Here is a 27,149-nt window from a genome sequence, read left to right as displayed (position 1 = left end):
GCCCTTTTCCCCGGTCACGTGCCCCGGTGCCGCCCCCCCCAAGATGGCGGCGCCCTCCCTCAGCCGCGGTGCCCTCAGCGCCCGCCGGGTTTTGGGGGGTCCCGGGCGGGGCCGGGCCCGGGGCTGCAGCACCGAGACCCCCCCGGCGGGGCCGCCCCAGAGCGGGGACACCCCCGGGAGCCCGGCCTGGGACCCCCCCGAGCGCGCGAGGCTCCGCGGCCACGAGCAGCGCCTGAGGCGGCAGCGGCTGAGGAGGGAGCGAGATGGGGAGGGGGCGGCGGGGCAGGTGGGGAACGGGGACGGACTGGGAGAGGGACTGGGGGGACTGGGGGGCACCGGGAGGGACTGGGGGGACTGGGGGGACTGGGAGAGGGACTGGGGGGACTGGGAGAGGGACTGGGAGAGGGACTGGGGGGACTGGGGGGCACCGGGAGGGACTGGGGGGACTGGGAGAGGGACTGGGATGGACTGGGGGGCACTGGGAGAGGGACTGGGAGGGACTGGGGGGCACTGGGAGGGACTGGGAGAGGGACTGGGAGGGACTGGGGGGCACTGGGAGAGGGACTGGGAGGGACTGGGGGGCACTGGGAGGGACTGGGAGAGGGACTGGGGGTCACTGGGAGAGGGGTTGGGGGTCACTGGAAGGAACTGGGATGAGCTGGGGGGCACTGGGAGGAACTGGGATGGACTGGTGGGCACTGGGAGAGGGACTGGGATGGACTGGGGGGGCACTGGGAGAGGGGTTGGGGGCACTGGGAGGGGACTGGGGGTCACTGGGAGGGACTGGGGGTCACTGGGAGGGACTGGGGGGCACTGGGAGGAACTGGGGGGCACTGGGAGCGGTCTCTGGTGTCTTGGGCATTGGTTTGTACTGGTGTGTGTCGCTCTGGAGTGGTTTGTACTGGTCCGTATTAGTTTATATTGGTCTGTGTTGGTCTATACTGGTTTATACTGGCTTGAACTGGTCTGTACTGGTTTATAGTGGTATTTGCTGGTTTGTGCTGGTTTAAACTGGTTTGTACTGGTCCCGCAGGAGCCCAGACCCCTCCCCAAGGGCTGGAGGCCGGGGGAAGAGCTGGAATATCGACACCCGCTGGAGCCCGGCGGCAAAAAGGGTACGGGGGGACCCCAAACTGGGGGGACTGGGAGGGATGGGGGACCCAAACTGGGAGGGGAATCTGGGGACACCAATCTGAGGATTCTGGGTGGATTTGGGGGATTTTGGGTGGATTTGGAGGATTTTGGGGGGATTTTGGAGGATTTTGGGGGGATTTTGGAGGATTTTGGGTGGATTTGGGGGATTTTGGGTGGGTTTGGAGGATTTTGGGGGGATTTTGGAGGATTTTGGGTGGATTTGGAGGATTTTGGGTGGATTTGGAGAATTTTGGGTGGATTTGGAGGATTTTGGGTGGATATGGAGGATTTTGGGGGGATTTTGGAGGATTTTGGGGGGATTTTGGAGGATTCCGGGTGGATTTGGGGGATTTGGGGGAGTTTGGGGCAGAGGTGGCCCTGCCACCCCCCTCAGGTGACATTTTGGGGACACAGCCACGCCCAGCCCGCTGCCCCCCAGGTACAGCCCCCGCTACGTCGAGGCCGCCTGGTACCAGTGGTGGGAGAGGGGAGGGGTCTTCAGCCCCCCCGAGCAGGTGAGGGGGCAGAAACACACCTGGGGGGGCAAAAACACACCTGGGGGGGTAAAAACACACCTGGGGGGTCCCAAAACACACCTGGGAGGGGCAAAAACACACCTGGGAGGGGTAAAACCACACCTGGGGGGGCAAAAACACACCTGGGGGGGTTAAAACACACCTGGGGGGGATAAAAACACACCTGGGGGGGGGTTAAAACACACCTGGGGGGGCAAAAACACACCTGGGGGGGTCCCAAAACACACCTGGGGGGGCAAAAACACACCTGGGAGGGGTAAAAACACACCTGGGGGGGCAAAAACACACCTGGGGGGGCAAAAACACACCTGGGGGGGTAAAAACACACCTGGGGGGGGTTAAAACACACCTGGGGGGATAAAAACACACCTGGGGGGGTTAAAACACACCTGGGGGGGCAAAAACACACCTGAGAGAGGTGAAAACACACCTGGGGGGGTTCAGGACAGACCTGGGGGGGTTCAGGGCACACCTGACAGGGTTCAGGTCACACCTGAGGGGGTTCAGGGCACACCTGAGGTGGTTCAGGGCACACCTGGGCACACCTGAGGGGGTTCAGGACACACCTGAGGAGGTTCAGGGCACACCTGCTCACACCTGTTCACACCTGTTCACACCTGCACACACCTGTTCACACCTGCACACACCTGTTCACACCTGGCCGCCGCTGTTGTCCCCCCAGAGCCCGGGGGGGGCCCCGGTGCTGAGCATGGTGCTGCCCCCCCCCAACGTCACCGGGAGCCTGCACCTGGGCCACGCCCTGAGCGTCACCGTGCAGGACGTGCTGGCCCGATGGTCTGAGCGGGGATGGGGGGATTTGGGGGATTTGGGGGGTCTGGGGGAGTCTGGGGGGATTTGGGGGGGTCTGGGGGGGATTTGGGAGGTCTGGGGGGGATTTGGGGGGGTCTGGGGGGGATTTGGGGGGGATTTTGGGGGGTTTGGGGGGATTTTGGGAGAAATTTGGGGGGGGATTCGGGGGTTTTGGGGGGCCTGGAGGGGATTTTGGGGGGTCTGGGGGGATTTGGGGGGGTCTGGAGGGGATTTGGGGGGTCTGGGGGGGATTTTGGGGGGCCTGGAGGGGATTTGGGGGGGATTTTGGGGGGTTTGGGGGGATTTTGGGAGAAATTTGGGGGGGGATTTGGGGGGTTTTGGGGGTCTGGAGGGGATTTGGGGGGATTTTGGGGGGCCTGGAGGGGATTTTGGGGGGTCTGGGGGGATTTGGGGGGGTCTGGGGGGATTTTGGGGGGCCTGGAGGGGATTTGGGGAGGATTTTGGGGGGCCTGGAGGGGATTTTGGGGGGTTTGGAGGGGATTTGGGGGGGTCTAGGGCAATTTGGGGAGAATTTTGGGGGGTCTGGGGGGGACTCGGGGGGTCTGGGGGGATTTGGGGGGGTCTGGAAGGGATTTTGGGGGGTCTGGGGGGATTTGGGGGGGTCTGGGGGGATTTGGGGGGTCTGGGGGGATTTGGGGAGAATTTTGGGGGGTCTGGGGGGGACTCGGGGGGTCTGGGGGGGACTCGGGGGGTCTGGGGGGATTTGGGGGGCATTTTGGGGAGTCTGGAGGGGATTTGGGGAGGATTTTGGGGGTCTGGAAGGGATTTTGGGGGGGTCTGGGGGGATTTGGGGAGGATTTTGGGGGGGTCTGGGGGGATTTGGGGAAGATTTTGGGGGTCTGGGGGGTTATTTTTGGGGGGGTCTGGAGGGGATTTTGGGATTTTGGGAGGGATTTTGGGGAGCGGAGGGGAAAATTTGGGGGGAAATTTTGTGGTTGGGGGCACTTGGGGGAGTTTTTGAGTGGATTTTGGGTTATTTTGGGGTGAATTTTGGGGTTATTTTGGGTTATTTTGGGGTGATTTTTGGGGTGAATTTTGGGGTTATTTTGGGGTGATTTTTGGGGTTACTTTGGGGTTATTTTGGGGTGATTTTTGGGGTGATTTTGAGTTATTTTGGGGTTATTTTTGGGTTATTTTGGGGTTATTTTGGGTTATTTTTGGGGTTATTTTGGGGTGATTTTGGGTTATTTTGGGGTGAATTTTGGGGTGATTTTGGGTTATTTTGGGGTGATTTTTGGGGTGATTTTGGGTTATTTTGGGGTGATTTTTGGGGTGATTCTGGGGTGGGTTTGGGGTGATTTTTGGTGTTATTTTGGGTGATTTTGGGGTGATTTTTGGGGTTATTTTTGGGGTGATTTTTGGGGTGTTTTGGGATGGATTTGGGGTGATTTTTGGGGTGTTTTGGGGTGAATTTTGGGGTGATTTTGAGTTATTTTGGGGTGTTTTGGGGTGATTTTTGGGGTGATTTTGGGGTGTTTTGGGGTTATTTTTGGGGTTATTTTGGGGTGTTTTAGGGGTGATTTTTGGGGTGTTTTGGGGTGATTTTGGGGTGTTTTGGGGTGTTTTGGGGTGATTTTTGGGGTTATTTTTGGGGTCATTTTGGGGTGATTTTGGGGTGTTTTGGGGTGATTTTGGGGTGTTTTGGGGTGATTTTGGGGTGTTTTGGGGTGATTTTGGGGTGTTTTGGGGTGATTTTTGGGGTGTTTTGGGGTTATTTTTGGGTTATTTTGGGGTGATTTTGGGACCGTTCTGGCCTCAGGAGGAGGATGCAGGGCTGGAACGTTCTGTGGGTGCCGGGCACCGACCACGCCGGCATCGCCACACAGGTGCGTCCCCAAATGTCCCCAAATGTGTCCCCAAATGTCCCCAAATGTCCCCAAATGTGTCCCCAGTGCCCCAAAAATGTCCCCAAATGTGTCCCCAGTCTGTCCCCAATGATGTCCCCAATGTCCCCAGGCCGTGGTGGAGCGCTGGCTGTGGCAGCACCGGGGGCTGTCCCCGATGTCCCCAATGTCCCCAATGATGTCCCCAATGTCCCCAATGTGTCCCCAATGTGTCCCCAATGTCCCCAGGCCGTGGTGGAGCGCTGGCTGTGGCAGCACCGGGGGCTGTCCCCGATGTCCCCAATGTCCCCAATGATGTCCCCAATGTCCCCAGGCCGTGGTGGAGCGCTGGCTGTGGCAGCACCGGGGGCTGTCCCCGATGTCCCCAATGTCCCCAATGATGTCCCCAATGTCCCCAATGTGTCCCCAATGTCCCCAATGTCCCCAGGCCGTGGTGGAGCGCTGGCTGTGGCAGCACCGGGGGCTGTCCCCAATGTCCCCAATGTGTCCCCAATGTCCCCAATGTGTCCCCAATGTCCCCAGGCCGTGGTGGAGCGCTGGCTGTGGCAGCACCGGGGGCTGTCCCCGATGTCCCCAGTGTCCCCAGTGTCCCCAATGTCCCCAATGTCCCCAGGCCGTGGTGGAGTGCTGGCTGTGGCAGCACCGGGGGCTGTCCCCGATGTCCCCAATGTGTCCCCAATGTGTCCCCAATGTCCCCAGGCCGTGGTGGAGCGCTGGCTGTGGCAGCACCGGGGGCTGCGCCCGCAGCAGTTGGGCCGGGCCGAGTTCCTGCAGGAGGTTTGGCGCTGGAAGGAGCGGTGAGGGGACACTGGGGACACTTTGGGGACACTTTGGGGACAGCTCGGGGACAGCTCGGTGTCACCCCTGTCCCCGCAGGCACGGGGACGAGATCCTGCAGCAGCTGCGGGCGCTCGGGGCCTCGCTGGACTGGAGCCGCTGCACCTTCACCATGGACCCCGTGAGTGTCCCCAAAGTGTCCCCTGAGTGTCCCCAGGGTGTCCCCAGAGTGTCCCCTGAGTGTCCCCAGGGTGTCCCCAGGGTGTCCCCTGAGTGTCCCCTGAGTGTCCCCAGGGTGTCCCCAAGGTATCCCCAGGGTGTCCCCAGAGTGTCCCCAAAGTGTCCCCAGGGTGTCCCCTGAGTGTCCCCAGGATGTCCCCTGAGTGTCCCCTGAGTGTTCCCAGGGTGTCCCCAAAGTGTCCCCAGGGTGTCCCCAAAGTGTCCCCAGGGTGGCCCCAGAGTGTCCCCAAGGTGTCCCCAGAGTGTCCCCAAAGTGTCCCCTGAGTGTCCCCAGGTGTCCCCAAGGGTCCCTGGGGTGTCCCCAGAGTGTCCCCAAGGTGTCCCCAGGGTGTCCCCAGAGTGTCCCCAAAGTGTCCCCAGGGTGTCCCCAGGGTGTCCCCAGAGTGTCCCCAGGTGTCCCCAAGGGTCCCTGGGGTGTCCCCTGCTGTCCCCAAGGGTCCCCAAACTGTCCCCAAGCGTCCTCAGCTGAACCTAAGGGTCCCTCAAGACTCCCTGAATTGTCATCTCCTGTCCCCTCTGTCCCCAGGATGTCCCCAGGATGTCACCAGTGTCCCCTCTGTCCCCTCTGTCCCCAGGTGTCCTCATGTCCCCAGTGTCCCCAGTGTGTCCCCACTGTCCCCAGGATGTCCCCACTGTCCCCTCTGTCCCCAGTGTCCCCAGGATGTCCCCAGGATGTCTCCACTGTCCCCAGGATGTCCCCACTGTCCCCTCTGTCCCCAGTGTCCCCAGGATGTCCCCAGGATGTCCCCACTGTCCCCAGGATGTCCCCACTGTCCCCTCTGTCCCCAGTGTCCCCAGGATGTCCCCAGGATGTCCCCACTGTCCCCAGGATGTCCCCAATGTCCCCACTGTCCCCTCTGTCCCCTCTGTCCCCAGGGTTACTCCCGGGCTGTCACCGAGGCCTTCGTGCGCCTGTTCCGGGCGGGGCTGATCCGGCGTGACCAGCGCGTTGTCACCTGGAGCTGCGCCCTGCGCTCCGCCCTGGCCGACATCGAGGTGACACTGGGGTCACCGGGGGTCACCGGGGTCACCAGGGGTCACTGGGGTCACCAGGGGTCACTGGGGTCACAGGGGTCACACAGGGGTCACACAGGGGTCACCGGGGTGCGCCTGTTCCGGGTGTGACCAGCGTGTTGTCACCTGGAGCTGCGCCCTGCGCTCCGCCCTGGCCGACATCGAGGTGACACCGGGGTCACCCAGGGGTCACCGGGGGTCACTGGGGTCACCAGGGGTCACTGGGGTCACACAGGGGTCACACAGGGGTCACCTGGGTGCGCCTGTTCCGGGCGTGACCAGCGCGTTGTCACCTGGAGCTGCGCCCTGCGCTCCGCCCTGGCCGACATCGAGGTGACACCGGGGTCACCGGGGTCACCAGGGGTCACTGGGGTCACACAGGGGTCACACAGGGGTCACACAGGGGTCACTGGGGTCACACAGGGGTCACCAGGGGTCACTGTCCATGGGGTCACTGTCCATGGGGTCACCAGGGGTCACCCAGGGGTCACTGGGGTCACCAGGTGTGACTGAGTGTCCCCAGGGTGTCCCCAAGGTATCCCCAAGGTGTCCCCAAGGTGTCCCCAAGGTGTCCCCAAGGTGTCCCCCGTGTCCCTGAGTGTCCCCATGGTGTCCCCATGGTGTCCCCAAGGTGTCCCCCATGTCCCTGAGTGTCCCCAGGTTGTCCCCAAGTTGTCCCCAGAGTGTCCCCAAGTTGTCCCCAGGGTGTCCCCCGTGTCCCTGAGTGTCCCCATGGTGTCCCCAAGTTGTCCCCAGGGTGTCCCCAAGGTGTCCCCCGTGTCCCTGAGCTGCCCTGCCCCCACAGGTGGAGCCCCGTGTCCTCACGGGCCCCACGACGCTGAACGTCCCCAACTGTCCCCACCCCGTCACCTTCGGCCTCCTCGTCACCTTCGCCTACCCCGTGGAGGGGGACGATGGTGGGTGGCACTGGGGACACCGGGGGTGGCACTGGGGACATTGGGGGGCACTGGGGACACCGGGGGTGGCACTGGGGACATTGAGGTGGCACTGGGGACATTGGGGGTGGCACTGGGGACACTGGGGTGGCACTGGGGACATTGAGGTGGCACTGGGGACACCGGGGGTGGCACTGGGGACACTGGGGTGGCACTGGGGACAATGGGGATGGCACTGGGGACATTGGGGGGCACTGGGGACATTGAGGTGGCACTGGGGACACCGGGGGTGGCACTGGGGACATTGGGGTGGCACTGGGGACATTGGGGGGGGGCACTGGGGACATTGAGGGTGGCACTGGGGACACTGGGGTGGCACTGGGGACACTGGGGGTGGCACTGGGGACGGGATCCTGGGGTTTGTGGTGTGTCCTCTGATGTCCCTGATGTCCCCAAGCTGTCCCCAAGTTTCCCCAAATGTCCCCTGGTGTCCCCAGGCTGTCCCTGAGTGTCCCCCGGGTGTCCCCAAGTTGTCCCCAGGTGTCCCCGAGCTGTCCCCGAGTGTCCCCCGGGTGTCCCCTGGTGTCCCCAAGTTGTCCCCAGGTGTCCCCGAGTGTCCCCGGGTGTCCCCGAGTGTCCCCAGGTGTCCCCAAGCTGTCCCCGAGTGTCCCCCAGTGTCCCCAGGGTGTCCCCGGGTGTCCCCCGGGTGTCCCCGAGCTGTCCCAAAATGTCCCCAAATGTCCCCAAGCTGTCCCCGAGTGTCCCCCAGTGTCCCCAGGGTGTCCCCGGGTGTCCCCCGGGTGTCCCCGAGCTGTCCCAAAATGTCCCCAAATGTCCCCAAGCTGTCCCCGAGTGTCCCCCAGTGTCCCCAGGGTGTCCACGGGTGTCCCCCGGGTGTCCCCGAGCTGTCCCCGCTGTCCCCAGGGCTGGAGCTGCCGGTGGCCACCACTCGCCCCGAGACCATTTTTGGGGACGTGGCCGTGGCCGTGCACCCGCGGGACCCCCGATACCTGGTGAGGGGCGGGGCCTCGGGGGGGGGCGGGGCCTCACAGGGGGCGGGGCCTGGGTGGGCTGTTCCTGAAAGGGGGTGGGGCTTGAATGGGTGGGGCCACAGCTGGGGACAGGGCTCACCTGTGGTGGGGGCTGTGGGTGGGGCCTCAGTGGGCGGGGCTTTGGGGACCCCATAATCAGAGTGGGCGTGGCTTGTGGGTGTGGGAGGGGCGTGGCTTTCTCTGCATTGGTTGTCCCGGTTTAGCCCCTCCCCTTTGACCATATAAGGGTAAAAGGGCGGGGCTTGTGTTAAAGGGGTGGAGCTTTGCTGTTGGGGGCGGGGCTTTGCTGCCTTAAATGGCTCTGGGGGTGTGGCCAAGGGCTGGGCATGGCCTGGCCTGGCGGGGATCGGTCCAGAATTGGAAAGGGGCGGGGCTTGCTCTTAAAGGGGCAGGGTGCGGTGGGGGCGGGGCTCGGGGGCGGGGCCGGGTCTGACCACGCCCCCTCAGCACCTGCAGGGCCGGCAGGTGAGGCACCCGTTCAGCGGGGCCCTGCTGCCCGTGGTGAGCGACCCCAGCGTGGAGCCCCAGCGCGGAACCGGTACTGGGGAAACTGGGCCGGACTGGGAGGGGCTAAACGGGCACTGGGAGGGGCTAAATGGCACTGGGAGGGGCTAAACGGAGACTGGGAGGGGCTAAATGGGCACTGGGAGGGGCTAAACGGGCACTGGGAGGGGCTAAATGGCACTGGGAGGGGCTAAACGGAGACTGGGAGGGGCTAAACGGGCACTGGGAGGGGTTAAATGGAGACTGGGAGGGGCTAAACGGGCACTGGGAGGGGCTAAACAGGGACTGGGAGGGGCTAAACGGGCACTGGGAGGGGCTAAATGGCACTGGGAGGGGCTAAATGGGCACTGGGAGGGGCTAAATGGGCACTGGGAGGGGTTAAACGGGCACTGGGAGGGGCTAAACGGGCACTGGGAGGGGCTAAACGGGCACTGGGAGGGGCTAAACGGGCACTGGGAGGGGCTAAATGGGCACTGGGAGGGGCTAAACGGGCACTGGGAGGGGCTAAACGGGCACTGGGAGGGGCTAAACGGAGACTGGGAGGGGCTAAACGGGCACTGGGAGGGGCTAAACGGAGACTGGGAGGGGCTAAACGGAGACTGGGAGGGGCTAAACGGGGACTGGGAGGGGCTAAATGGGGACTGGGAGGGGCTAAACGGGCACTGGGAGGGGCTAAATGGGGACTGGGAGGGGCTAAACGGGCACTGGGAGGGGCTAAATGGGGACTGGGAGGGGCTAAACGGGCACTGGGAGGGGCTAAATGGGCACTGGGAGGGGCTAAACGGGGACTGGGAGGGGCTAAACGGAGACTGGGAGGGGCTAAACGGGCACTGGGAGGGGCTAAACGGGGACTGGGAGGGGCTAAATGGGGACTGGGAGGGGCTAAATGGGGACTGGGAGGGGCTAAACGGGCACTGGGAGGGGCACTGGGAGGGGCACTGGGACCAGTCTGGGACAGAAAAGGGAGCAGGGGGTGACAGCAGGTGACAGCAGGTGACACAGGTGACGCAGTACAGGTGTCTCAGGTGACACAGGTGTCTCAGGGATGTCTCAGGTGACACAGATGACACAGTTCAGGTGTCCCAGGTGACACAGGTGTCTCAGGTGTCCCAGGTGACCCAGCTCAGGTGACACAGTACAGGTGTCCCAGGTGTCTCAGGTGTGCAGGTGACACAGGTGACACAGTACAGGTAACACAGTACAGGTGACACAGGTGACACAGGTGTCCCAGGTGACACAGTACAGGTGACACAGGTGTCCCAGGTGGCCTAGCTCAGGTGTCTCAGGTGTCTCAGGTGTCTCAGGTGTCTCAGGTGTCTCAGGTGACACAGGTGACACAGGTGTCCCAGGTGACACAGTACAGGTGTCCCAGGTGTCCCAGGTGTCCCAGCTCAGGTGTCTCAGGTGTCCCAGGTGACACAGTACAGGTGTCTCAGGTGTCTCAGGTGTCCCAGGTGACACAGTACAGGTGTCTCAGGTGTCTCAGGTGTCCCAGGTGACACAGTACAGGTGACACAGATGACACAGGTGTCCCAGGTGACAGAGTACAGGTGACACAGGTGTCCCAGGTGACACAGGTGACCCAGCTCAGGTGTCTCAGGTGTCCCAGGTGTCTCAGGTGGCCCAGCTCAGGTGTCCCAGGTGTCCCAGGTGTCTCAGGTGTGCCGGTGTCCCCAGGTGCGGTGAAGGTGACCCCCGGGCACAGCCCCCAGGACCTGGCTCTGGCCCGGGCCCACGGGCTGCCCCTGCTCTGCGTCATCGGGGACGATGGCACCTTGTGTCCCCCGGGGGGGGGCTGGCTGCAGGTGAGCTGGGGACACACCTGGGGACACCTGGGGACACCTGGGGACACCTGGGGACACACCTGGGGACACCTGGGGACACCAAAAACACACCTGGGGACACCTGGGGACAGCTGGGGACACCTGGGGACACACCTGGGGACACACCTGGGGACACCTGGGGTACACCTGGGGACACCTGGCCCCACACCTGGCCCCAAACAGCCCTGAACGACTCCAAACGTGTCCCCAAACCTGGCCCATGTCCCTAGCCCGGTCTCAGTGTCCCCTCAATGTCCCCAGGGTGTCCCCAGGGTGTCCCCAGGGTGTCCCTAGGATGTCCCCAATGTCCCCAAGGTGTCCCCAGGCTGTCCCCAGGATGTCCCCCTGATGTCCCCAGGGTGTCCCCGATGTCCCCAAGGTGTCCCCAATGTCCCCCTGATGTCCCCAATGTCCCCGATGTCCCTAGGGTGTCCCCAGGGTGTCCCCAATGTCCGCATTGTGTCCCCAATGTGTCCCCGATGTCCCCAGGGTGTCCCCAGGGTGTCCCCAGGGTGTCCCCAATGTCCCCCAATGTCCCCGATGTCCCCAGGGTGTCCCCAGGGTGTCCCCAATGTCCCCAGGGTGTCCCCAAGGTGTCCCCAGGGTGTCCCCAATGTCCCCCCCAATGTCCCCAGGGTGTCCCCAATGTCCCCGATGTCCCCAAGGTGTCCCCAGGGTGTCCCCAGGGTGTCCCCAGGTGTCCCCAGGGTGTCCCCAGAGTGTCCCCAGGGTGTCCCCAGGGTGTCCCCAATGTCCCCCAATGTCCCCGATGTCCCCAGGGTGTCCCCAATGTCCCCGATGTCCCCAGGGTGTCCCCAGGTTCGAGGCCCGTGCCCGCGTGGTGGCAGCGCTGGCCCAGCTGGGGCTGTTCCGGGGGGTCCAGGACCACGCCATGACCCTCCCCCTCTGCAGGTACCCCCAGCTGTCCCCTCCCCCCCTCAGCTGTGCCCTCAGCTGTGCCCTGAGGTGTCCCCAATGTCCCCAATGTCCCCAATGTCCCCTCCTGTCCCCGCAGCCGCTCCGGGGACGTGGTCGAGTTCCTGCTGAAGCGCCAGTGGTTCCTGAGCTGCAGGGACATGGCCCAGAGAGCGCTGCAGGTGAGCTGGGGACACCTGGGACACCTGGGGACAGCTGGGGACAGCTGGGGACACCTGGGGACAGCTGGGGATACACCTGGGGACAGCTGGGGACACCAAAAACACACCTGGGGACACCTGGGGACAGCTGGGGATACACCTGGGGACACCAAAAACACACCTGGGGACACCTGGGGACACACCTGGGCACACCTGGGACACCTGGGGACACACCTGGGGACACCTGGGGACACCTGGGGACACCTGGGGACACCTGGGACACACCTGGGGACACCAAAAACACACCTGGGGACAGCTGGGACACACCTGGGGACAGCTGGGGACACACCTGGGGACACCTGGGACACACCTGGGGACACCTGGGGACACCTGGGACACACCTGGGGACACCTGGGACACACCTGGGGACAGCTGGGGACACACCTGGGGACACCTGGGACACACCTGGGGACAGCTGGGGACAGCTGGGGACACCAAAAACACACCTGGGGACAGCTGGGGGTGTCACACACACCTGGGGCTGTCACCTGGGGCTGTCACACACACACCTGGGGGTGTCACACACACTTGGGGGTGTCACCTGGGGGTGTCACACACACACCTGGGGTGTCACACACACACCTGGGGGTGTCACACACACACACCTGGGGGTGTCACACACACACCTGGGGTGTCACACACACACCTGGGGTGTCACACACACACCTGGGGCTGTCACACACACCTGGCGGTGTCACACACACACCTGGCGGTGTCACACACACCTGGGGGTGTCACCTGGCGGTGTCACACTCACCTGGCGGTGTCACCTGGCCGCAGGCGGTGACGTCAGGGAGGCTCCGCCTGGTGCCCAAATTCCACGAGAAGAACTGGAAAACCTGGATGGAGAACGTGGGGTGAGGGGGAGGGGCCGGGGGAGGGGCCCAGGGGAGGGGGAGGGGCCGGGGGAGGGGTCCCAGGGGAGGGGGGAGGGGCCCAGGGGAGGGGTCCCAGGGGAGGGGGGAGGGGCCGGGGGAGGGGCCTCAGGGGAGGGGGGAGGGGCTGGGGGAGGGGGGAGGGGCCAGGGGAGGGGCCTCAGGGGAGGGGTCCCAGGGGAGGGGGGAGGGGTCCCAGGAGTTTGGGGAGGGGTCTCAGGTGTTCAGGGATGTCCCAGGTGTTTGGGGAGGGGTCTCAGATGTTCCCCAGGTATTTGGGGAGGGGTCTCAGGTATTTGGGGAGGGGTCTCAGGTGCTCAGGGGTGTCTCAGGTATTTGGGGAGGGGTCCCAGGTATTTGGGGAGGGGTCTCAGGTATTTGGGGAGGGGTCCCAGGTATTTGGGGAGGGGTCTCAGGTATTTGGGGAGGGGTCTCAGGTGCTCAGGGGTGTCTCAGGTATTTGGGGAGGGGTCCCAGGTATTTGGGGAGGGGTCCCAGGTGTTTGGGGAGGGGTCCCAGGTGTTCCCCAGGTATTTGGGGAGGGGTCTCAGGTGTTTGGGGAGGGGTCTCAGGTGCTCAGGGGTGTCTCAGGTATTTGGGGAGGGGTCCCAGGTGTTCCCCAGGTATTTGGGGAGGGGTCCCAGGTATTTGGGGAGGGGTCTCAGGTGTTTGGGGAGGGGTCTCAGGTATTTGGGGAGGGGTCTCAGGTATTTGGGGAGGGGTCTCAGGTGCTCAGGACCCTCCCCTCTCCCCAGGGACTGGTGCCTGTCCCGCCAGCTGTGCTGGGGTCACCAGGTGCCGGCGTTCCAGGTGAGGGGGGGTCCCGCAGCCCCCTGCCCGCGGGGGGGTCCCGGGGGTCCCGGGGGTCCCGGGGGTCCCGAGGGTCCCTGGTTCGTGGGGAGCAGCGAGGCCGAGGCGAGGGCGGCGGCGGCGACGGCGCTGGGGTGCAGCCCCGAGGAGCTGGAGCTGCAGCAAGGTGAGAGAAACACCCAAAAACACCCAAAACACCCTAAAAACACCCGAAATACACCCCAAAAACAGCCAAAATACACCCCAAAATCCCCAAAATACCCCAAAATACACCCGAAACACCCAAATCCCACCCTGGGGTGCAGCCCCGAGGAGCTGGAGCTGCAGCAAGGTGAGAGAAACACCCAAAAACACCCAAAACACCCCAAAAACACCCCAAAAACACCCCAAAAACACCCCAAAATCCACCCCAAAAACACCCAAATCCCACCCTGGGGTGCAGCCCCGAGGAGCTGCAGCTGCAGCAAGGTGAGAGAAACACCCCAAAAACACCCATAAACACCCCAAAACACCCCAAAAACACCCAAAACCACCCCAAATCCACCCCAAAAACACCCCAAAATACCCCAAAAACACCCCAAAAACACCCAAAACACCCAAAATACACCCGAAACACCACAAAAACACCCGAAACACCCCAAAAACACCCAAAAAACAGCCAAAATACACCCAAAACACCCCAAAAACAGCCAAAATAAACCCGAAACACCCAAATCCCACCCTGGGGTCCAGCCCCGAGGAGCTGCAGCTGCAGCAAGGTGAGAGAAACACCCCAAAAACACCCCAAAAACACCCGAAACATCCCAAAAACACCCAAAACACCCCAAAAACACCCCAAAAACACCCCAAAAACACCCCAAAAACAGCCAAAATACACCCAAAACACCCAAAAACACCTAAATCACCCAAAATCCCACCCTGGGCTGTCCCCCCGAGGAGCTGCAGCTGCAGCAAGGTGAGAGAAACACCCCAAAAACACCCAAAATATCCCAAAATACCCCAAAAACACCCCAAAAAACACCCAAAACACCCCAAAAACAGCCGAAACACCCAAAAAACACCCCAAAATACCCCAAAAACACCCCAAAAACACCCAAAATACACCCAAAACCACCCAAAATACACCTGAAAAACACCCCAAACCACCCTAAAATACACCCCAAATCCCCCCCCGGTGTCCCTGATGGGTTTGGGGGTCCCCCAGTGACATTTGGTGACGTCTGGTGACATTTTGGGGTTCCCTGATGACATTTCAGGGTTCCCTGGTGACACCTGGTGACGTTTGGTGACATTTGGTGACATTTGGTGACGTTTCCCCTCCACAGACCCCGATGTTTTGGACACCTGGTGACACCTGGTGACATTTGGTGACACCTGGTGACATTTTTGGGGTTCCCTGGTGACGTTTGGTGACACCTGACGACATTTCAGGGTTCCCTGGTGACACCTGGTGACGTTTGGTGACACCTGGTGACATTTTGGGGTTCCCTGGTGACGTTTGGTGACATTTGGTGACGTTTGGTGCCATTTCCCCTCCGCAGACCCCGATGTTTTGGACACCTGGTGACACCTGGTGACATTTGGTGACACCTGGTGACACCTGCTGACACCTGGTGCCGTTTGGTGACACCTGGTGACACCTGGTGACACCTGGTGACATTTGGTGACGTTTGGTGACATTTCCCCTCCGCAGACCCCGATGTTTTGGACACCTGGTGACACCTGCTGACACCTGGTGCCGTTTGGTGACACCTGGTGACACCTGATGACACCTGGTGACATTTGGTGACGTTTGGTGACACCTGGTGCCGTTTCCTCTCCGCAGACCCCGATGTTTTGGACACCTGGTGACACCTGGTGACATTTGGTGACACCTGGTGACATTTGGTGACGTTTGGTGACGTTTCCCCTCCGCAGACCCCGATGTTTTGGACACCTGGTTCTCCTCCGCGCTCTTCCCCTTCGCCGCCCTGGGCTGGCCCGAGCAGGTGAGACCCCCCTGGTGTCCCCAAATGTCCCCAAATGTCCTCAGGTGTCCCCAGGTGTCCCCAAATGTCCTCAGGTGAGACCCCCCTGGTGTCCCCAAAATGTCCCCAAATGTCCCCAGGTGAGACCCCCTGGTGTCCCCAAGTGTCCCCAAATATCCCCAGGTGTCCCCAGGTGTCCCCAGCTGTCCCCTGGTGTCCCCAGGTGTCTCCAGGTGTCTCCAGGTGTCCCCAAGTGTCCCCTGCTGTCCCCAGCTGTCCCCAGCTGTCCCCAGCTGTCCCCAGGTGTCCCCAGGTGTCCCCAGGTGTCCCCAAGTGTCCCCTGCTGTCCCCAGCTGTCCCCTGCTGTCCCCGGGTGTGTCCCCAGGTGTCCCCAGGTGTGTCCCCAGCTGTCTCCAGCTGTCCCCAGGTGTCCCCAGGTGTCCCCAAGTGTCCCCAGGTGTGTCCCCAGGTCCCCCCAGGTGTGTCCCCAGGTGTCCCCAGGTGTTCCCAGGTGTCCCCAGGTGTCCCCAGGTGTGCCCAGGTGTCCCCAGCTGTCCCCAGGTGTCCCCAGGTGTCCCCAAGTGTCCCCTGCTGTCCCCAGAGCCCCGACCTGCAGCGTTTCTACCCCAGCTCGGTGTTGGTGACGGGCGGTGACCTCCTGTTCTTCTGGGTGGCCCGGATGGTCCTGCTGGGCCAGCAGCTGACGGGACAGCTGCCATTCCCCCAGGTGAGTGTCACCTGTGTCACCTGTGTCACCTCAGTGTCACCTGAGTGCCCCCAGAGCCCCTCAGTGTCACCTGAGTGTCCCCTCAGTGTCCCCTCAGTGTCCCCCCATGGTCCTGCTGGGCCAGCAGCTGACGGGACAGCTGCCCTTCCCCCAGGTGAGTGTCACCTGTGTCACCTGTGTCACCTGTGTGTCACCTGAGTGCCCCCAGAGCCCCTCAGTGTCCCCTCAGTGTCCCCCCATGGTCCTGCTGGGCCAGCAGCTGACGGGACAGCTGCCATTCGGCCAGGTGAGTGTCACCTGTGTCACCTGTGTCACCTGTGTCACCTGTGTCACCTCAGTGTCCCCAAATGGACAGGTCAGTGTCCCCAGATGTCCCCAGGTGTCCCCAGGTGTCTGATCCTTTCCTGGGGGTCCCCAACCCCATTTTCGGGGTCCCCAACCCCATTTTGGTGTCCCCAACCCCATTTTTGGGGTCCCCAACCCCATTTTGGGGTCCCCAACCCCATTTTCAGTGTCCCCAACCCCATTTCCGGGGTCCCCAACCCCATTTTGGTGTCCCCAACCCCATTTTCAGTGTCCCCAACCCCATTTCCGGGGTCCCCAACCCCATTTTGGTGTCCCCAACCCCATTTTCGGGGTCCCCAATCCCATTTTCAGGGTCCCCAACCCCATTTTGGTGTCCCCAACCCCATTTTCAGTGTCCCCAACCCCATTTTTGGGGTCCCCAACCCCATTTTGGTGTCCCCAACCCCATTTTCGGGGTCCCCAACCCCATTTTCAGTGTCCCCAACCCCATTTTTGGTGTCCCCAACCCCATTTTCGGGGTCCCCAACCCCATTTTCAGTGTCCCCAACCCCATTTCCGGTGTCCCCAACCCCATTTTGGTGTCCCCAACCCCATTTTCGGGGTCCCCAACCCCCTGTCCCCCCCAGGTTCTGCTGCACTCTCTGGTCCGGGATTCCCAGGGGCGCAAAATGAGCAAATCCCTCGGGAACGTCATCGACCCCCGCGACGTCATCGGGGGGGCCACGCTCCAGGTACCCCCAAAACTCCCCAAAAAACCCCAAAAAACCCCAAAATCCCCCCAAAATCCCCCAAAATCCCCCCAAAAACCCCAAAATCCCCCCAAAATCCCCCCAAAAACCCCAAAAACCCCCCAAAAAACCCCAAAAAACCCCAAAATCCCCCCAAAAAAAACCCCAAAATCCCCCCAAAAAACCCCAAAATCCCCCCAAAATCCCCCAAAAACCCCAAAATCCCCCCAAAAAACCCCAAAAAACCCCAAAATCCCCCCAAAAAAAACCCCAAAATCCCCCCAAAAAACCCCAAAATCCCCCCCAAAAAAACCCAAAATCCCCCCAAAACCCCCCAAAATCCCCCCAAAAACCCCCAAAATCCCCCCAAAACCCACAAAATCCCCCCAAAAACCCCAAAATCCCCCCAAAATCCCCCCAAAAACCCCAAAATCCCCCCAAAATCCCCCCAAAAAACCCAAAATCTCCCCAAAACCCCCAAAATCCCCCCAAAAACCCCAAAATTCCCCCAAAAAACCCCCCAAAAATCCCAAAATCCCCCCAAAACCCCCAAAATCCCCCCAAAAACCCCAAAATCCCCCAAAATCCCCCCAAAACCCCCCCAAACCCCCACCCCCGCCTGATTTTGGGGCGCCCCCGGGGCTGTTCCCCCCCAGGAGCTGCAGGAGAAGCTGCAGGGTCGGGCCCTGGACCCCCGGGAGCTGCGGAGGGCCCAGGAGGGGCAGGTGGGACCCCCAAAAGTGACCCGAGACCCCCCGAAATTGCCCCCCCTGACCCCCCCGAACCCCCCCAGAGGCGAGAGTTCCCGCGGGGGATCCCCGAGTGCGGCGCCGACGCCCTGAGGCTGGCCCTGAGCAGCCACAACGCCCACGGTGAGACCCCCACCCAAATCACCCCCAAATCGCCCCTGGGACCCCCAAATCACCCCCAAATCACACCTGGGACCCCCAAATCACCCCCAAATCACCCCTGGGGACCCCCAAATCACCCCCAAATCACACCTGGGGACCCCCAAATCACCCCTGGGACCCCCAAATCACCCCTGGGGACCCCCAAATCGCACCTGGGACCCCCAAATCACCCCCAAATCGCCCCTGGGGACCCCCAAATCACCCCCAAATCACACCTGGGACCCCCAAATCACCCCCAAATCACCCCTGGGACCCCCAAATCACCCCTGGGACCCCCCAAATCACCCCCAAATCACCCCTGGGACCCCCAAATCACCCCCAAATCGCCCCTGGGATCCCCAAATCACCCCCCAAATCACCCCTGGGATCCCCAAATCACCCCTGGGACCCCCCAAATCACCCCCAAATCACCCCTGGGACCCCCAAATCACCCCCAAATCGCCCCTGGGATCCCCAAATCACCCCCCAAATCACCCCTGGGATCCCCCAAAACCCCCCGGGACCCCCCAAATCGCCCCTGGGACCCCCAAATCACCCCCGGGACCCCCAAATCACCCCCAAATCACACCTGGGACCCCCAAAGCACCCCTAAATCGCACCTGGGGACCCCCAAATCACCCCTGGGGACCCTCAAATCACCCCTGGGGACCCCCAAATCACCCCCAAATCACACCTGGGACCCCCAAATCGCCCCTGGGACCCCCAAATCACCCCTGGGGACCCTCAAATCACCCCAAAACCCTGCTAGGAGCCCCCAAATCACCCCCAAATCACCCCTGGGATCCCCAGATCACCCCTGGGACCCCCAAATCACCCCCAAATCACCCCTGGGACCCCCAAATCACCCCCAAATCACACCTGGGACCCCCAAATCACCCCTGGGGACCCCCAAATCACCCCCAAATCACCCCTGGGGACCCCCAAATCACACCTGGGACCCCCAAATCACCCCCAAATCACCCCTGGGACCCCCAGATCACCCCCAAAACCCTGCTAGGAGCCCCCAAATCACCCCCGGGACCCCCAAATCACCCCTGGGACCCCCCAAAACCCCCCGGGACCCCCTCCAGTGCGGTACTGGGAGTTACTGGGAGGAGCCCCTGTGGGCACTGGGGAGGGTCTGGGGGTTCCTGGGGGGGTCCTGGTGCCCCCCCCCGACCCCAAACTCCCCCCCCAGGCCCCGAAATCCGTCTGGGCGTGGCCTCGGTGCTGACTCAGCGCCGCTTCTGCAACAAAGTCTGGAACGGGGTGGGCTTCGTGCTGCGGGCCCTGGAGGGGGAGAAGGGCACCCCAAAACCGCCGGAGGAGGTGACAGAGACCCCCGAAACACCCCGGAAACCCCAAAAAACACCCCAGAAACACCAAAAACACCCCTGAAACACCCCTGAAACCCCAAAAAACACCCCGGAAACCCCCAAAAACACCCCAGAAACACCAAAAACACCCCCTGAAACACCAAAAAACACCCCTGAAACACCACTGAAACCCCAAAAAACACCCCAGAAACACCAAAAACACACCTGAAACCCCCAAAAACACCCCTGAAACCCCCAAAAACACCCCTGAAACCCCAAAAACACCCCTGAAACACCCAAAAACACCCCCTGGGACCCCAAAAACACCCCCAGAAACAGCAAAAAACACCCCAGAAACACCAAAAACACCCCTGAAACCCCCAAAAACACCCCGGAAACCACCAAAAACACCCCTGAAACACCAAAAACACCCCAGAAACACCAAAAACACCCCCGGAAACCCCAAAAAACACCCCAGAAACACCAAAAACACCCCCAGAAACACCAAAAAACACCCCTGAAACACCAAAAACACCCCTGAAACCCCCAAAACACACCCTGGGACCCCAAAACACCTCCTGTAAACCCCCAGGGACCCCCAAAACACCATTTTTTTCCCATTTTTTCCCATTTTTGCCCCAATCCAGGTGTTCCCCTCATCCCCCCTGGATCTCTGGCTCCTCTCCCTGACCCCAAATTCTCATTTTCTCCCTTTTTTTCCCAATTCTTCCTATTTTTTCTCCATTTTTTCCCGTTTTCCCCCTGTTTCCCCCCTGTTTTTTCTCATTTTCTCTCATTTTTTTTCCTCATTTTTTCCCCATTTTTCCCCATTTTTTTTTCATTTTTCCCAAATTCCCGTTTTTTCTCCCCAATCCAGGTGTTCCCCTCGTCCCCCCTGGAGCTCTGGCTCCTCTCCCTGACTCCAAATTCCCATTTTTCCCCATTTTCTCCCATTTTACCCCATTTTCCCCCCATTTTTCCCCATTTTTTCCCCATTTTCTCCCATTTTTTTTTCATTTTCCCAAATTCCCGTTTTTTCTCCCCAATCCAGGTGTTCCCCTCGTCCCCCCTGGAGCGCTGGCTCCTCTCCCTGACCCCCAATTCCCATTTTTCCCCTTTTTTCCCCATTTTTCCCCATTTTCTCCCATTTTTTTTTCATTTTTCCCCCATTTTCCCCCCATTTTCCCCATTTTTTCCCCATTTTTCCCCCATTTTTCCCATTTTTTCCCCATTTTTCCCCGTTTTTTTTTCATTTTTCCCAAATTCCCGTTTTTTCTCCCCATTTCTCCAGGTGTTCCCCTCGTCCCCCCTGGAGCGCTGGCTCCTCTCCCGCCTGGCCGGGGCCGTGGCCGAGAGCTGTCGGCGTTTGGAGTCGCTGCAGCTCCAGGGCGCCGCCGCCGCCGTCCAGAGCTTCTGGCTGCGGAGCTTCTGCGACGTCTACCTGGTGAGGACCCCAAAAACACCCCGAAACAGCCAAAAACACCCCAAAAACACCCCGAAACACCCCAAAAACACCCCAAAAACACCCTGAAACAGCCAAAAACACCCCGAAACACCCCAAAAACACCCCGAAACACCCCAAAATACCCCAAAAACACCCTGAAACACCCCAAAACAGCCCAAAATACCCCAAAAACACCCTAAAACTCCCCAAAACACCCCAAAACAGCCGTCCAGAGCTTCTGGCTGCGGAGCTTCTGCGACGTCTACCTGGTGAGGACCCCAAAAACACCCCAAAACACCCCGAAAACACCCTGAAACACCCCGAAACACCCCAAAAACACCCCAAAAACACCCTGAAACAGCCAAAAACACCCCGAAACAGCCAAAAACACCCCAAAAACACCCTGAAACACCCCAAAACAGCCCAAAATACCCCAAAAACACCCTAAAACTCCCCAAAACACCCCAAAACAGCCGTCCAGAGCTTCTGGGTGCGCTCGTTCTGTGACGTCTACCTGGTGGGGACCCCAAAAACACCCCAAAACACCCCAAAAACATCCCAAAATACCCCAAAAACACCCCGAAACACCCCAAAAACACCCCAAAAACACCCCGAAACACCCCAAAATACCCTGAAACACCCCAAAATACCCCAAAACAGCCCAAAACACCCCAAAAACACCCTAAAACAGCCCAAAACTCACTGAAAATACCCCAAAAACACCCAAAAAACACCCCAAAAACACCCCAAAATTTTGGGGTTTCTGCCTCAATTTTTTGAGGTTCCCGACACCATTTTTGGGGTTCCCGATCCCATTTTGGGGTTCACGACTCAACTTTTGGGGTTCCTGACCCCATTTTTGGGGTTCCTGACCACGTTTTGGGGGTTCCTGACCCCGTTTTTGGGGTTCCTGACCACGTTTTTGGGGGTTCCTGACCACGTTTTGGGGGGTTTCTGACCCCGTTTTTGGGGTTCCTGACCACGTTTTGGGGGGTTCCTGACCCCGTTTTTGGGGTTCCTGACCACGTTTTTGGGGGTTCCTGACCCCGTTTTGGGGTTCCGCTCTTTTTTGGGGGGTCAGGGCTGGACGGCTTTGTCAGGTTCCAAGTGTGGGGTTTTGGGGTCCCAGACCCAGATTCCGGGGTCCTAGGTGCGGTTCTAGGTTTCGGTGTTCCAGACCCAGTTCTAGATTTTGGGGTTCTAGACTCGGTTCTAGAGCGGTTCTAGACTCGGTTCTAGAGCGGTTCTAGATCAGGTTCTAGACTCGGTTCTAGATCGGGTTCTAGACTGGGTTCTAGACTGGGTTCTAGACTGGGTTCTAGACTCGGTTCTAGACTCGGTTCTAGAGCGGGTTCTAGACTCGGTTCTAGATCGGGTTCTAGACTGGGTTCTAGACTCGGTTCTAGAGCGGGTTCTAGACTCGGTTCTAGATCGGGTTCTAGACTGTTCTAGAGCGGTTCTAGACTCGGTTCTAGATCAGGTTCTAGACTGGGTTCTAGAGCGGTTCTAGATCGGGTTCTGGACTGGGTTCTAGGTCGGGTTCTAGACTCGGTTCTAGGTCGGGTACTAGACTGGGTACTAGAGCGGTTCTGGACCCGGTTCTGGGTTTCGGGGTTCTGGACCTGGTTCTGGACCCGGGTCTGGGTTTCGGGGTTCTGGACCCGGTTCTGGACCCGGTTCTGGGTTTCGGGGTTCTGGACCCGGTTCTGGGTTTCAGGGTTCTGGACCCGGTTCTGGGTTTCAGGGTTCTGGACCCGGTTCTGGTCCCGGTTCTGGACTCGGTTCTGGGTTTTGGGGTTCCTGGTGTCGGGGTTTGGGGTTCCAGGCTCAGCTTTTTGGGGCTCTGGCTCTCGATTTTTGGGGTTCTCCGTCTCCTCCTTGGGGGGTTCTTGAGCTTCATTTTTTGGGTTCCTGGCTCGATTTTGGGGTTCCTGGCTCAAGTTTTGGGGTTTTCCCATCTCGATTTTGGGGGTTCTCGATTTTGGGGTTCCTGGCTCAAGTTTTGGGGTTTTCCCATCTCGATTTTGGGGTTCCTGGCTCAATTTTTTGGGGGTTCTCCATGACCATTTTTGGGGTTCTTGATCTCCATTTTTGGGGGTTTCTGAGCCCATTTTTGGGGGGTTCCTGACTCAATTTTTGGGGTTCCCGATCCCATTTTTGGGGGATCCATGATTCCATTTTTTGGGGTTCCCAAAACCATTTTTTGGGGTTTCTGATCCCATTTTTGGGGGGGTTCCTGACTCAATTTTTGGGGTTCTTGATCTCCATTTTTTTGGGGGTTTCTGATCCCATTTTTGGGGGGTTCCTGACTCAATTTTTGGGGTTCTTGTCCCCATTTTGGGATTCCTGACTCAGTTTTGGGGTTCCCGATCCCATTTTGGGGTCCCCCCCTCTCTGTTCCGGGGATTTTTCCCCATTTTTAGGCTTTTTTCCCCATTTTGGGGTCTTTCTCCCCATTTCAGACCTTTCGCTCTCTCTGTGTCCCCCAGGGGGTTCCTGAGGTGTCCCCAATGTCCCAAATTCCAGGTTTTTCACCCCAAAACCTTCCCCTCCTCCCCAGGAGGTGTCTGGGGTGTCTCAGTTGTCTCAAATATCCCAATTTTGGTGTTTCTCACCCCAAACCTGTCCCCAGGAGTCCCCAATGCCCCAATTTTGAGGTTTTTCACCCCAAACCCCTCTCCTGTCCCCAGGAGGTGGCCGAGGTGTCCCCAGTGTCCCAAATCCGAGGTTTTTCACCCCAAATCCCCTCCCCTGTCCCCAGGAGTCTCCAAATGTCCCAATTTTGAGGTTTTTTACCCCAAACCTGTCCCCAGGAGGTGTCTCAGGTGCCCCAAATGTCCCAAATTTGAGTTTTCTCACCCCAAACCCCCTCTCCCATCCCCAGGTGTCTGAGGTGTCCCAATTTCGGGATTTCTCACCCCAAACCCCCTTTCCTGTCCCCAGGAGGTGGCCAAGGTGTCCCAAATATCCAAATTTCGAGGTTTTTCACCCCAAATCCCCTCTCCCGTCCCCAGATGTCCCAATTTTGAGGTTTTTCACCCCAAACCTGTCCCCAGGAGGTGGCCAAGGTGTCCCAAGTGTCCCAATTTCGAGGTTTTCACCCCAAACCTGTCCCCAGGAGGTGTCTCAGGTGTCCCCAATGTCCCAATTTCGAGGTTTTTCACCCCAAACCTGTCCCCAGGAGGTGGCCAAGGTGTCCCTGCAGTCCCCGGAGCTCCGTCCGGCGGCCGTGGCCACGCTGGTGGCCGCTGCTGACCTGGGGCTGCGGCTCCTGGCCCCCTTCGCCCCCTTCGTGGCCGAGGAGCTCTGGCAGCGCCTGCCCCGCCCCCACCCCGCGCCCCCCAGCATCTGCCGGGCCCCCTTCCCCGAGCCCCGAAAACTGGTGAGGCTGGGGGGGCTGGGGGTGGGGTTTGGGGGGTCCCAGGGGGGTTTTGGATCAGTTTGGGGGTTCCAGGTGGGGTTTGGGGGGGTTCAGGGTGGGGTTTGGGGGGTCACAGGGGGGTTTCAGATGAGTTTGGGGGTTCCAGGTGGGGTTTGGGGAGGTTTTGGGGGGGTTTGGGGGGTCCCAGGGGGGTTTTGTGCAAGTTTGGGGGGTCCTGGGGAGGTTTTGGATGAGTTTGGGGGTTCCAGGTGGGGTTTGGGTGGGGTTTGGGGGGTCCCAGGGAGGTTTTGGGGGTCCTGGGGAGGTTTTGGATGAGTTTGGGGGTCCCGGGGAGGTGTGGGGGGCCCCGGGGAGGTTTTTGGGTGGGTTTGGGGGAGGTTTGGGGGAGGTTTCGGTGGATTTGGGGGAGGTTTGGGGGGTCCCAGGGGGGTTTTGTGCAGATTTGGGGGATTTGGGGGAGGTTTGGGGGGGTTCCAGGTGGGGTTTGGAGGGTCCTGGGGAGGTTTTGGGGGTCCTGGGGAGGTTTGGGGGAGGTTTTCTGTGGGTTTGGGGGATTTGGGGGAGGTTTGGGGGGTCTCAGGGAAGTTTTGGGTGCGTTTGAGGGTCCCAGGGAGGTTTTTGGGCAGTTTTGGAGGGGTCCATGGGAGGTTTTGGATCGGTTTGGGCAGGTTTGGGGGAGGTTTTGGATGTGTTTGGGGGGTCCCGGTGAGGTTTGGGGGTCCCCGGGGTTCGTTCCCGGGGGTCTCAGCCCCGTTTCCCCCGGCCAGGCCGGCTGGCGCAGCCCCGAGCTGGAGGCGCAGGTGGCCGCCATGTTGGAGCTGGTCCGGGCCGTGCGGGGCCTGCGCGAGACCTTCCGGCTCGGGGGGGCCGCGAGACCCCCAGGTGAGCCCCGCGGGGAGGGGGCGGAGCCTCCCAGCATCCCCTGGGGCGGGGGGAAAGGGGGGGGAACTACAAATCCCAGCATGCCCTGGGAGCGGCCAATATGGCTGCCCGTGGGAACTACCAATCCCAGCATGCCCTGCGACCGGCCAATATGGCTGCCCATGGGAACTACCAATCCCAGCATGCCCTGGGAGCGGCCAATATGGCTGCCCGTGGGAACTACCAATCCCAGCATGCCCTGGGAGCGGCCAATATGGCTGCCGGTGGGGGTGGGCGCGTGTCCCAGCGTGCTTTGCGAGACCCAACATGGCGTCTGCGCTGGGGACTCCAAATCCCAGCGTGCCCCTCTCTGCCCCAAGATGGCGTCCCCCATGGGGGCAGCCATGTTGAGGGCGTGGCTTCCCCTCAGTGCTGCTGCAGGTCCCGGAGCCGGCTCGTGATTGGCTGGAGCCGCTCGGCCCCGCCTTCCAAACGCTCTCGGGGGCGGGGCCCGTGAGGCTCCTCCCCCCGGGGGCGGGGCCCGGGCCGGGCTGGGCGGGGGCTCCGGCAGCTTCCGGAAGCTTCGTTTACCTGCGGATCCAGGTGAGGGCGGGGCTCTGGGCGGGGTTTGGGGGTCCCCGGGGACATTTTGGGGTCCCCGGGGTTTGGTGGAGCCGGGGGCTGCGCTGGGGGTCTGGGGGGGCTCTGGGCGGGGTTTGGGGGTCCCGCCCCCCCCCCATCGGTGACATTTTGGGGTCCCCAGGGCCTGGTGGAGCCGGGAGCCGCCCGGGCCCAGCTCGGCGCCCGCCGGATCAGCCTCGAGCGGCGCCTGCGGAGCCTCCCCGGCACCGCCCCGCCCCGCCAGGTTCGTCACCGCCTTAATTAGCACCGCTGGCCTCGTTAACGAGGCCCCCCCCCCGCGATGCTCTTGGGGGGGGGGGGGGCGGCCTCATTAGCGCTGCCCCTAATTAATTAACTTGCTAATTAACCCCTCCCCTCCCAGGCCGCCCTGGTCCGAGCCGAGCTCGCCCGCCTGGAGCAGGCGCTGCAGGCCCTGGAGACCCCCGGGGACCCCCCTGGGGACCCCCCCGGGGACCCCCTGAGCCCCCCCGGGGACCCCCCGAGCCCCCCCAGGGATCCCCAGCTCCGGGGGGGCCCCGGCGTTTAATAAAGCTCGTTTAAATCTGCCGATAACGAGGTTCATTAAGGACAGGGGGGCGGGGCTTCTGGAGGGGGGGTGGGGTTTAGGGGAGGAGCCAAATCTCCCAGGCCCCGCCCCCTTTGGATCGGGATCGCCGCCGGAGCCGGAGCCGCCGAGACCCCCCCCCAAAAAAAAACCCCCAAATTTGGGTCAGGGGCTCCCGATTGGACGCCCCCGGGGGGCAGCTGCTGTCACCCGCGGCCACCTCAGGTACCGCCACCCCCTCCCCCGTCCTGTCCCCTCCCCCACCCCGTCCCTCTGTGTCCCCTCCCCCCCCCGCTGACCCCACCTCTGTCCCCCCCCCCCCAGGTCCCCCCATGGCCGAGGGCGGCCCCTCCCCCCGTGTCCCCCCCGGGGAGGTGACACCGCCCGACCCCGCCTGGGGACAGCCCGGGGGTGGCACCGTCACCGTCACCCCCTGGGCCAGCGGCATCACCATCACTGTCACCGCTGCGCCGGCTGAGGAGGACAGCGGGGACAGCGGGGACAGTGGGGGGGTTGGGGACATCGGGGACAGCGGGGGGGTTGGGGACATCGGGGACGTTGGGGACAGTGGGGACATCAGGGATGTGCAGAACATCGGGGACATCAGGGACCTTGGAGACATCAAGAATGTTGGGGACATCAGGGACATTGGGGACTTGGGGGATGTTGGGGACAGTGGGGACCTCAGGGACATCAGGGATGTGAAGAATGTTGGGGACCTTGGGGACATCGGGGACACGAAGAACCTTGGGGACATCAGGGACCTTGGGGACACTAGGGACATTGGGGACATCGGGGACGTGAAGAACATTGGGGACATCGGGGGTCTCAGGGACATTGGGGACCTTGGGGATGTCAGGGACCTTGGTG

General features: G+C 61.3%; 1 protein-coding gene across 7 annotated transcripts; it reads left to right on the top strand.

The window, feature by feature from the left end:
• The first annotated feature begins 9 nt into the window (after window positions 1-9).
• On the top strand, window positions 10-26,281 carry LOC147647844 (valine--tRNA ligase, mitochondrial-like). Of its 7 annotated transcripts, none has more exons than XR_015281352.1 (28): window positions 10-286; window positions 1,034-1,115; window positions 1,549-1,649; window positions 2,353-2,465; window positions 4,261-4,327; window positions 5,045-5,142; window positions 5,222-5,303; window positions 6,239-6,358; window positions 7,182-7,293; window positions 8,197-8,285; window positions 8,772-8,862; window positions 10,506-10,633; window positions 11,460-11,563; window positions 11,667-11,748; window positions 12,568-12,644; window positions 13,418-13,638; window positions 15,390-15,460; window positions 16,041-16,166; window positions 17,099-17,203; window positions 17,857-17,925; window positions 17,994-18,072; window positions 19,289-19,419; window positions 20,698-20,850; window positions 21,076-21,119; window positions 24,032-24,232; window positions 25,000-25,114; window positions 25,524-25,696; window positions 25,857-25,958. XR_015281352.1 is itself a non-coding variant. In XM_086870743.1 (28 exons), the coding sequence occupies exons 1-28, from the start codon at window positions 44-46 to the stop codon at window positions 26,259-26,261; spliced, it is 3,300 nt and encodes a 1,099-aa protein (XP_086726869.1). In that variant the 5' UTR covers window positions 10-43; the 3' UTR covers window positions 26,262-26,281. The 7 variants fall into 7 exon arrangements, 6 of the variants coding, with proteins under 6 accessions (XP_086726869.1, XP_086726872.1, XP_086726870.1 ...); XM_086870743.1 differs by lacking the exon at window positions 21,076-21,119 and adding an exon at window positions 26,097-26,281; XM_086870746.1 differs by lacking the exons at window positions 15,390-15,460; window positions 21,076-21,119 and adding an exon at window positions 26,097-26,281 and having other exon boundaries at window positions 13,418-13,472.
• The last annotated feature ends 868 nt before the right edge of the window (window positions 26,282-27,149 follow it).

The sequence above is a fragment of the Cyanistes caeruleus genome, chromosome 33 (genome assembly GCF_971803275.1).
Source record: "Cyanistes caeruleus chromosome 33, bCyaCae1.hap1.1, whole genome shotgun sequence".
In the NCBI taxonomy this organism is placed as follows: Eukaryota; Metazoa; Chordata; class Aves; order Passeriformes; family Paridae; genus Cyanistes; species Cyanistes caeruleus.
Note: the sequence above shows the minus strand (reverse complement) of the source record. Positions and strands in the feature narration are given on the sequence as shown.

What these genes read in the sequence shown, in the direction of transcription:
- LOC147647844 (XM_086870743.1), top strand. Translation starts at nt 44, where the DNA reads ATGGCGGCGCCCTCCCTCAGCCGCGGTGCCCTCAGCGCCCGCCGGGTT. An exon ending in ATGACCCTCCCCCTCTGCAG is followed by an intron (nt 11,564 to 11,666) that starts GTACCCCCAGCT and finishes CTGTCCCCGCAG; the next exon opens with CCGCTCCGGGGACGTGGTCG. An exon ending in TCGTTTACCTGCGGATCCAG is followed by an intron (nt 25,697 to 25,856) that starts GTGAGGGCGGGG and finishes TGGGGTCCCCAG; the next exon opens with GGCCTGGTGGAGCCGGGAGC.